This window comes from Choristoneura fumiferana, chromosome 15, assembly GCF_025370935.1.
Source record: "Choristoneura fumiferana chromosome 15, NRCan_CFum_1, whole genome shotgun sequence".
NCBI classification, from domain to species: domain Eukaryota; kingdom Metazoa; phylum Arthropoda; class Insecta; order Lepidoptera; family Tortricidae; genus Choristoneura; species Choristoneura fumiferana.
In genome coordinates, this window is record NC_133486.1 from 11424499 (window position 1) to 11435558 (window position 11060).

The 11060-nt window shown below is 39.0% G+C and overlaps 1 protein-coding gene across 2 annotated transcripts in view; it reads right to left on the minus strand.

Moving 5' to 3' along the window:
• Positions 1-6691: 6691 nt before the first annotated feature.
• LOC141435539 (xylosyl- and glucuronyltransferase LARGE1-like) overlaps positions 6692-11060 on the minus strand; it is a 19688-nt gene continuing 15319 nt past the window's right edge. The window contains exons 11-13 of one of the 2 annotated variants that reach the window (XM_074098238.1): positions 9335-9427; positions 8694-8824; positions 6692-7290 (exon numbers count right to left, since the gene is read on the minus strand). In XM_074098238.1, coding sequence (XP_073954339.1) covers positions 7152-7290; positions 8694-8824; positions 9335-9427 — 363 coding nt within the window. In that variant the 3' untranslated portion in view covers positions 6692-7151. Of the gene's footprint in view, positions 7291-8693; positions 8845-9334; positions 9428-11060 lie in introns of both variants that reach the window. The other variant, XM_074098243.1, reaches the window with a different exon arrangement.

Sequence of the window (11060 nt, forward strand, 5' to 3'; positions counted from 1 at the left end):
ACAAACAAACAAACAAACCTACTTTGGGGAGGTCTATAGATAACAATGAACTATAAATGAGGGTTTTCACAGAGGCGAAATATCGCTAGATGGCGTTAGTATCGAGAGGTACGTTTGACGTTTGCTCGTGATTGGTTAAAAAACTAAATGAGCCAATCGCAAGCAAACGTCAAACGTCAAATGAAGCTCACGATACTAACGCCATCTAGCTATATTTCGCCTCTGTAAAAAAAAACCATTACCTACTTTGCTCACCTGCCATCACAACAACTTTGCTTCGCTTTTGCGGGTAGGCAAAGTAATTGTTTATGCCTAATTCGTATTTTTTACATTTGTGTAGACGCATAGGTAAGTACGGTCAAGGACTTTAGTTCATGAGCCACAATGGAACCTTTTCAAAAGAAAAGGCATTATGATTTTCCTTATTAATTAATGCGATGTCACTATGACGCTTACTGTGAAATGGTTCCATGGTGGCTCTTGAAAAAGTCCTTGACTGTACATCAAAATCGCCTAAATCCATGCGCAACTCATACAGTTCAGTATGCAGTACCAATTTTAAAACTTATCTTAGTGTGGGGAGGCTACGATACAGAGATCTCTCTCCAGGCAGGTGTTACTCGTATGTATGCCTGGGGACCGAAGTCCGAAGGAAGATCGTCGAAAGTTGTATATATGCGGCCGAGTTGAGAAACTTCGATGGCGCGACGTAGGATTTGGAGTTTCTCACCAGATGGCGCTAGGAGTCGGTTCACTAGTTTGATATAAGGCCCGGCTACACGTGACTTGCATGCGCAAATGGCTAATGCAAGAATTGGTGCAAAAACTGTGTGGCGTCCAAAAGTCATTTGTGCGGTAGGTATACCGTTTTGCCGTCTTAACGCACACGCTTGCTTGTGCAAGGTGGAATTTGCGCAAATATGTTTTTTTATTTATTTATTCAAGATATTTTAATAGCTTACATAATAATTATGATCAGCGAGAGAAAATCGCGAACGATTCATCGGTCGCTGATTGTTGCACGCTTACAACGTATCATTGATCAATAATAATGCCTACTTAGAGTCTTATACTTATACTGTCTTATATTGTCTTATTCTATGGTCTCGCAAAATAAATACTGCTCTAAACTACCTACCTACTTATTGTCTAATATCATTGATTGAGCGTGTAGCCCAGGTGGTTACTTTTTTTTTTAGATTGGTTGTGGCTGGTATTCTACCGAACAAGGACAGCTCTACCGTACTCGACCTGAAGTCGACTGGCAGTGTCTTATCCAACCTCGACATTGGCGGAATCATCGCATCGTTCGATGGGGCAATTATAATCCCAAAAATTTAATTGAATGAGGGCTATCGCGTATGAATTCGCCACTAGAGGCGCTAGTGTAGCGTGAGGTCTCCGAAATGACAAATCTCATAGTTTTTGGGTGAGCTACGCGGGTTTATTTATAATTAGAATAAATTTGTGAATATTTTGCAATATCTGAAATTAATTAATAGCAAATATGCGTTCCGGGGCAATGAATGTTTGTGTTTTGAGACAGTTTTGTCTTTCGGAAACCTTTGTCCTCCCTTTTTTCCGAACAAAACGGGGACTATGCAACACTGTGGCATGCTCGATATTTTTATGGTACGGTTTTAAGGTGTATTAAATATGATCTTAATCTAAACTTTGTTTTCACGCCCGTAATAACAGACTTTGAAAGCCATACTTAAAAACCTCACGCTACAGTGCGCCATCTATTGAGACAAAAAACGATAGCCCTCATTGAATTGAGGAATTGAGCGTGTAGCCTAAAGCCGCATTCACATTTATCTGTCGTGTTGTGTTGTGATGCTCTCTGTCTCTCTCTCTATAGCTTTGATGCGACACACCACAAGTCGTCACAACACACTGCATCAGATAAATGTGAACGCAACCATATAGAATGTATGAAACCGATACCGTTCTGATGCGTCACGACACAACACGACAGATAAATGTGAATGAGGTTCTTACCTCACGCATTTTATAAGCTATTAACCTGTTCCCGCGGCTTCGCTCGTCTTCCATTTGGCAGTCGTACCAATATTTCGGGATTTTATTAATTTCAATTCCAATGGGAGTCCCCAAAAATTATATCGTGGTATCAGTATTGTCGACGGGAAAGAGGTATAAATAGATATGGATAATACGAAATGATAACATAATATAATCAGTTTTAAACATGTTTATAATTATAAAAACTCATGTACGTATCCATAAGTAGAACAAAAATAATTAGGTTTTAACTTTTAATATTAATACTTTGCCGTATAAAATATTTTATTCATATCAACTAGGCAGGCATTTAACATGTGACCTATATGTTTATAATTATTATATTATACTCACCAGAAATGTATGAGAAGTCAGTATTTCATTTAGAGCAACGACGTTTCTAGTAGGTAGCAGAAATGGGCTGGGAAAAGGGATCAACCTCTCAAACAGAGGGTTGTGGGTTCAAATTTGGACTAGCACCTCTGGTTTTTTTTGAAATTGCATTTGAGATTTACCAGGAGCTTTAGGGTGAAGGAATTAAATATCTGCGAAGTAATGGTGTGCGGGAAGTCCCCAAGCTGCATTGGGCCCGCGTTGAACCTCGGCCCAAATCCTCTAATTCTGAGAGGAGGCCTGTGCCCTGCACTGGGACGTAAGGCCTTTTTTTACGCTGGTTTGAATAGCTACCTATGTTAAACTGTCTACCAGCTTTTGTAATACAAGTGATTATAACTCTTTTATAACTCAATGCCATTTCTGATAAGTATAAGAAACGTTATGTACATTTTATGTATTATATGCATTGTAAAATTCTTGCTCAAGTAAACAATAAAAAACGTATTAGTAGCCTTTCGATTTAAGTATAAATCTATTTAAAAATCTATAAAAATAAATTAAATTTGTTACAAGCAAAAATATGTTACGGATCAAAAGCGCAAACATTAAAAACGTTTTTTTCTTAATCATAACTAAATATAAACTAAAAAAATATACCGATTTGGAAAACACTTACAAAATTATATTCACGTATGATTATTACGTCACCACGTAATTTACATAAATCGAGGTACTCGCTTATTAAAATGTAACAAAATTGATTTGGAACAATTTGCAATTACAAAAATCTACAAAAAGATAAGGTATACTTCAATTTTGGTTTCTAAATTTCTAAAGCTACAAAAAAGCATAGCAAATAATTTTTGCAGTTTTAGAGATAGCCGGACACGTTCAAACACATATGGGGTGGGTCAATCAACTTTTAGTGATGTTATTCTGTAACTTAGGAGATATCACTGATACACTTTGTTAGAAAAATGTTTGCAATGTATAGCATCAGCATGTTTAGGAGATGAGCATGTTGAGTCATGAAGAAATTGCCTAAAAACTGTCAACTTAAAATTCATATCTTTTAGTGGATTTGTACCACATAAAATAATACTTTTAACAAGTAACACTCGAGACGTTACCATGGCAATAAGCTACTTAAAAAAAAGTGGAGTGACCCGGGTAACAAAGAACCTATCGTTTTAGGAGTCGGTTAATAGTCAGTCTATCAATTTGACAATCTATCTACCAACATTATCATCTCTTTCAGATCTAAGAGCAATAACAAGGACATATAACTGATTAAATATATGGTAGAGTCGTTTTATGATAATTTGTAAGATACTGCTATGATAGCTCTTATATTTATGCAGTGATGCCAAAAAGCCGCTATTTTTTTAACGGGTAACGGGAAACTGAAACTATGTCAGAAAAATCCATTTTGAGAAACCATGTCATCTTTTTTAGTAATAAGAAAAACTGCATACTCGGTTCGGGAATCGAACCCTGTATTGAAAAAAATTACTTGGTGTGTCGGTCGGACAGTTTCGGGAACTTTTTACTTTATTTTAATTTATTAACGCATATAGTTTCAAAGTTGACCACACTGACCCAATAATTCTCTACATATCCAAAGAAATCATCGTAAAAAGACTCGACACAGTACACAGTACGATAAAATAAAAACTCAACAACAAAAAACGTTAAAAAAGAATTTATGTGTCTGACTCGATCGTTTTGACACTATTTACCGGCCCGGATAATACCGACCCTGTTTTTCATGTACACACCCACAGAAGCTCATGTCAGTTTCTATTGGGCGTGTACATGAAAAACAGGGTCGGTATTTCCAGATCGGCATTATCCGGGCCGGTAAAGAGTGTCACCTGTCAAAAAGAACGAGTCAAAGACACGTAAATTCTTTTTTTTTTATTTTTTGGTCTGGGCTATGGAACAACCGTAACCCGAATTTTTTTAATTAATTGATGCTACTTAAAAATCTGTTTTTATTTTCTGTTAATTAGAAAGTTTATTCCTATTGATAAAAAAAGGTTCAAGCGTTTCTAAAATTTTCATCCATTCCCCATTAAAAGACGAGGCTGAGAAGAAACTGATAATTTCATTTTCATGTATTTCTTACGACCGTTTTTAGATAGTTGTTCAAAGTAAACCATGAATCTGGATATATTTTTCTTTGACCATATTTCATAAAAATGCATCACTATGCGTGACGTCACGCTGAATTTTAACTGATTTTTCATATTTTTTTGTTCAATTGACAAAAGATGTCCAAAATGTTTGGATAATCTAACAGATGCACTAATTCGTTTTTTTTGACACCAGCCTAATGTCATAGTTATTTAGTGCCGCCACGTTTAGTATAAGAGTGCTCTTAGATCTCTTAATGGTCACTTAAGTATTTCTTCAGTAGTACTATTCGTCTTTTAATAATTTCATTGGACTTCCTTTACTCACAGCCTATATCTGCTTACTTCTATACAACGGTAATGTGCTTATGTACAACTAAAGCTTTAAAGCTACGTACGAGGTTTTAGCGCGCCGTCTCTTTCTCACCCGATACTTTGAAGAGGGACGGCACGCTAGAGTACGTACTTGCACTAATATACATAGGAAACTTCGCTTTACATAAGCCGATCATTTAAAATCTGTAACTAGAGAACGTCACTAAAAAGTAGAAAAGGGATGAAAAAGGAACTAAATTTTATGGTAAAATGTGACAGTTGCGACTATCGTGGCGCCCTCGTTTAATTTCGACGGTTTAATGTTGTACTTTATTTATATCCTTGGACATAGCATTGAAATATCAAATTGTATGAAAAATATGAACGAACAATGCGAAAGGTCGGTTTATTAGGCCGAAGCTTTTTAAAAGTTATTGGGTATGTGTGACATTTCGTATATGGATTTCAATCGTTGGCGTGGCCATGTGGCACACACTATGTTGAAATACTTTTTCATTGATTTAAAAAATACAAAAAATACATTTATACTTTTCTTTCTATTAGAGAAAGGGTAAACAATGTTGACGAGTCTTGTAATTGAAAAACTTGAAAAAAAAACATTAACTATTACTTATGATACCAAAGTGCATGTAAATGATCATATTTTATGACCTTGCTAATTGCTACGAGTACATATTTGCTGTGACTTATATTTCAAAAGTGTTTTTCAATAAAGACACGTCAAGATCGCTTACCTTGTTTTAATACTAAAATAACGAAGTATATTAAGCATAGACAAATACTTTAGGTCACGAGTTCCCAATATTTATATATTTTCACTTGAAAATTATAGTACCGACGTATAGAAAATACGGCGACCCAAATGTAACGTTTCGCGACATCCTTAGGTCAGTCACGACGCATCGGGGCGTCGCGAAGCACAGTTTGGGAACCCCTGTCTCAGCTTATTGGTAGCAAAATAACAACATAATAGTACTTACAATGACAAAGTTTATAGAACTTATAAGTTTAGCGAATACCAGTAAAAATAATCTCACGTTCTTTCTTTTCACTAACCATAATTATTTGGAAACGTTATAAAATTAAACTAGGGCCATACAGACTATTCAAATAAACTGCGAGATACATTTCAATTGCAGTCAGAGTGCAGTTGTTACGACTGCAATCGAACTGCAACGAAAAATTTATGAGCAGTCGGCACTTGCGGTTACGTTGCAGTTGGAATGTAGTCCGTCTGTACTGGCCCTAAGCCATGCGATTAGGTTTTAGTTTTTTTTTAAACATTGTTGTTAAAAAAACGCTGATGCACCGTAAACGCAGCGATGTGTCCGTCTGTCTCCCTTATTAACTTCAATTATAATTAATTTTGTATTTATGTAACCGTGTGTTGTCAGAGATGACCTATGGCTCTGAGACGCGGTCCTTGACTATTGGCTCCTTGGGGAGGTTCAGATTAACGAGCGATGGAGAGATCTATGCTCGGAGTTTCTTTGCGCGATAGAATCCGGAATGCGGAAATTCGCCGAAGCACCGAAGTCATCGACATAGCTCGAAGAATATACAAGTTGAAAGCGTTCGGTTGTTTTATGCGATAAACGCAGCATTATGCGCTATGCGTTTGACGCACATCAATTTTGTATCAGATAATGCAAGCGCTTGCCGCTGCGCTCACTGCGCAAGACAACGTTTGGTTATTAGATTATCTGATAGAAATAGATGTGCGTCAGCGCATTAACGCATATAAAAAACAACGAACGCTGAAGTGTTTTTATTATTAAGTTTTACGTTCATCAACGTGTGGCACATAGTTCGACAGCTCTTTTGAAAGATAGTAAAGTAGTTTCTCAAAAACTTTTTTGATTAAGTGAAGATTTCCGGAAATAATCCCAAAGTAGCAAAAACTGTGTTCCCACCCCCTTTATCTTCTAAACCGTTTGTCCAAAAAATATGCAAAAATATGGAAAGCTAACGCTTAATAAATACTTTCAACGAAAATTGGTTTCAACATGATCGGATATACCGTTTTTGAGTTATTGCCGAAAAACTGCGCTTCTTAACAAAAGGACGTAAGTGCCGTGAAGATACGCTCTTTTTCTGGTAATAGATTTTAAGACTGTAGTAAGTGTTTTAATTGTATTATAGCGCACATAATATTACTTGTTTTTTTTCGTAATGGCTACGGAACCCTATCTTGAGCGCGTCCGACACGCTCTTGGCCGTTTTTTTATTTAAGTGGTTATTTTGTGGCGCAAAATGAAATGTTTCTCAAACGATACATTTAAACGTATGTTATCAAATGATCCTGGTTTTGGTGGCATTAACCTAGCTGGAGTCCTTAGCTTGGTTGAGAAGCAGGCTCTTCGCCTGTCCCAGGTACAAGGAGTCAGGCTTGTCGTCCAGTGTTATGTTGTATTTGCGACGCAGGTCCTCCATAAATTCGTTTTTGAGGAGCGCGAGGCATCTGTAAGAGGAGTAATTTTTTAGAGCAAGTAAAGTGCTGGATATTGCTGGACATTGTCCAAATAAATAAAAAATAAAATAAAAAAAAAACGTATAAAATACCAATGCTCTGATTCACAAAATAAATAAAAAATAGTCAAATGCGTAAGCATTTAAACTACACTCAATGAGCTCTTAAAAAAACTTTCGGATTTTAGAAGCATAATTCGGGTGTTGACGAGTGGTTGACGATGACACGCGATCGTGATATGCGGTTCTGTTCTGTTATCAGCTTGCAATGTTTTCGAAGTTACCGTAAAAAGTTATGTAAAGAATAACCATCAGTACAAAATAAACTATGACTTTTTGTCATGATCCAAATAAAACAAAATCAGCATTTTCGAATTCTTCCATCGTTAATTTAAATAGAGAACACCCCGCCTTAACACACTACTTTTGTTTGGAAATATTTAGAGCTGTTATACTGTGTCTACTTCTCTTGTCTATATCAAATTATTTTTTTTCGTATGCTTCGTTTAATATTTTTATCAACACGTTTCTTTACACTTTCAGCTTCTTTTAAAAAAATATTTATATACTTTATAAACAATTTCCCGTGATTGGTTATTTACAGAAATACTCTGAGTTGGCTCCCCATGGAAATCACTTTCCGAAAAATAACAAACTAAACAAAAAATAAGTAAGCGATGGTTTTAACTGCTCTATATAAATAAATGAAAACAACGAGTGCACTCTTCGCGTGATGGATTGCTACTAAGTCACAAAAACAATTGTCATTTTCTATTACACGAGTCCTTCCGATTCCCCTAAAACCTGAAGGTTTTTCTAAGAGCGTTTTCAGCGCGATCCGATATCGGTATCGGACGACGATGTTCGACACCGATAGCCGACAACCATGAGCTGTTTTCACATATTTCCGACAAAATCGATACGGCCATTTGCTCGATAAGTGCACACATACAGAGACAATTTAGATACACGTATAATACACATGCAAACATTATCGTCCGACAGCCCTCGGGAGTCCGATGGTGCCGCCAACATATCGGTGTCGGCTCCGATATCCGATATCGGGTCGGACAATATGAAAGACAAGTACTACATACATTTGGCGGGCCATATTTGCCGTAGGTTCGATGGAAGATGGGGCTAAAAGTTGTTAGAGTGGAGACCACGAAAGGGGGACGATTTGGTGCGAGCGGCTGGGAAGGACTGGATGCGGAAAACTCACGACCGCACAGAATTGTCTAAAATGGAAGAGACCTTTACTCAGCATTGGGTAGATCAAGGTTGAAGAAGAAGAGAAGAAGAGACTACATACATTTTACTTGCCCCGATATCGGATCGGATAATCTGAAAACACTCTAAAATCTCACAGACTACGTATTATCAGGATGAGCTCACAGGCGGTAGTGCGGGTTGGCTCGGAAGGCGGTGATGTCTGGCGAGGGCGCGTGCGGCGTGTGCACCACGAACGCTCCTGGCAGCACCACCGCCCGGTAGCCCAGTGCTCGCAGCTCCACGCTGTGGGACACCTGTGGACATCCCCACAACCCTGTAGACCAGAGGGTCTATTGCGTAATGTTTCTTACGTTCCAACGCAATCAAATGAAAGTTGTCGCATAAAAACTGTCATTTGATTGTGACCGCGAGTGTCAGAAACATTAGACAATACGGCCTCAGAGGCCTTATTGTCTAATGCGCAGGCTATTTGTGTGTTTGTATGTTTGCCCGTCTTTCACGCCGAAACAGAGCGATGGATCGACTTGATTTCTGTCATAGAGATAGTTTATGGGCCAGAGAGTGACATAGGCTACTTTTTATCCCGGAAATATGCGCGCGATAACCGAATCCCACGCGGGCGAAGCCGCGGGCAAAAGCTAGTTGGTTATAAATTGAGAATTAGACATTTTGAAAAACTGGCATATTAAGAATCTGACATTCTGTATATCTGGTATGAAGCGTCGAAAGGGTTGGGAATCCCTGCTGTAGACTATTTCTATAATATAACTGACGGACTAATTAGATTTACACTAGACCATTACCTTATTCCAGCCGAAGCCAGAAAAGCGTGTGTCGTATTTGGGCACCGAGCGATGCACTACGAAATACGGCTCATAATCCGACTCCCACTCTACCTGAAAGAGAACGCAACAATGTAGGCTTTGTATAGTTTTAACTAAGTCAAGTGCTGTCCATTGTTCCAGAGGCTCAACCCCGGCCCGGGAACACTAAACACTAAGTTGTAGTTGGGAGTAGTATCCGATCGAAACATGTTTTTTTGCCGAATCCGAAACCGAAAGATCGGTTTTGGCTTTAGTTTTGGCCGAAACCGTAACCGAAACTTCAATATACATGTTAAAGTCGTTCAATAAAATATCGATTGGCTGTTCTTTCTTGACATATGAACAATGAAATCGTGCGTGCGTGGTATAACGAAATTATTTCGTTATTTTATTTTTCTGCGATCAAGCACGAACGCCACTTCACTGAGTCTTCGGCTAGCGGAGTCCGAGGAGAGCCCGCTACACGTTCTCGCACCGGTCAGCTACCTCGCACATCTCTAATTGAAACAGTCACAACGTTCCACGTCCACGCACCGCTCAAGTACCTCGCAGAAAACGCAGCCGAATTAGAGATGGGTCAATCCGGATTTGAAGATTCAAAAGAGTCAGATCCTTAAGCGGATCCGAATCCCTAATAGACTCCTTTCAAATGTTATCGACTCCGAGGAGTTACTAACTCCGACCGACGTTCAATCGTTTCGTTCAATCACATCGGACCGGATCGGATATGTGCCGTCCCGCTCACGCTAATAGCATTAATTAAGAGAGGTAGAGGGATAGCATGAAACGAATTTCAGAGCCGCTCCCTGGGAGTCGGTTCGCCAGTAGTAAACTATATCCGAAGTGGCTCACAAATGGTACGAATCGGTACTTCAGTACCTCGGTACCGAACCGAGCCGGATCACCCATAGACAAACTAAGAATCGCTAAAAAGATCCGGAGTCAATAAAGTAGTCGGAGTCGATAAGCGGAGTTGATTTAGTGAACCAGATCCTTTCTCGGAGTCGAGATTACCCATGTCTACGCCGAACGCTGCGTCTCGAACACCGCCAAGTGTAGGCGCTGCAGCATATTTAGGGGCTGTTTCACCAAAGGTTAAATGTGATGCCGTCTCCGTCTATTCGAACAAAACAAATAGAGACGGCATCACACCTAACCGCCAGTTAACACTATTCAATGGATGGTGAAACAGCCCCTTACTCTATGGCAGAGAGGGGCGCGCGGGAGGCAATCAAGCGCGAGACCAGCGCAGCGCCAGGCGCCAGTCAGCCACAAGACACCACTTAAAGCTGGCTTACGCCGCTCTAATATCCTACTATATAACGTCTTTTATCTACACCCATATAGTAAATCCTCAATTATGCGTTCAAAAACAGCAGCAGGTCGTCGCGGGCGCAGCTCGTGGGGCAGACATACCTACCTAGTAAGAGTTAATGCAGGTCATTCTCAATGGTTCTTGTCCAGCAGTGGTGTAGCGGTATAGCACGTGGCACGGAATGCCGAGGACCTGGGTTCGATTCCCAGTGCTGGTCTTATTTTTCTGGTTTTTCTGTGCATCTATATTTCAGTTTGTATTTTCAATTTAGGTTCTTGAACACATGATAGAGGATTTAATATATGGATATAGATAAAATATTGTATGCAACTGTACGTAATTAGGCCTTAAAACACTCATGTGACCCACACTCGTGTTTTAAGGACCCCT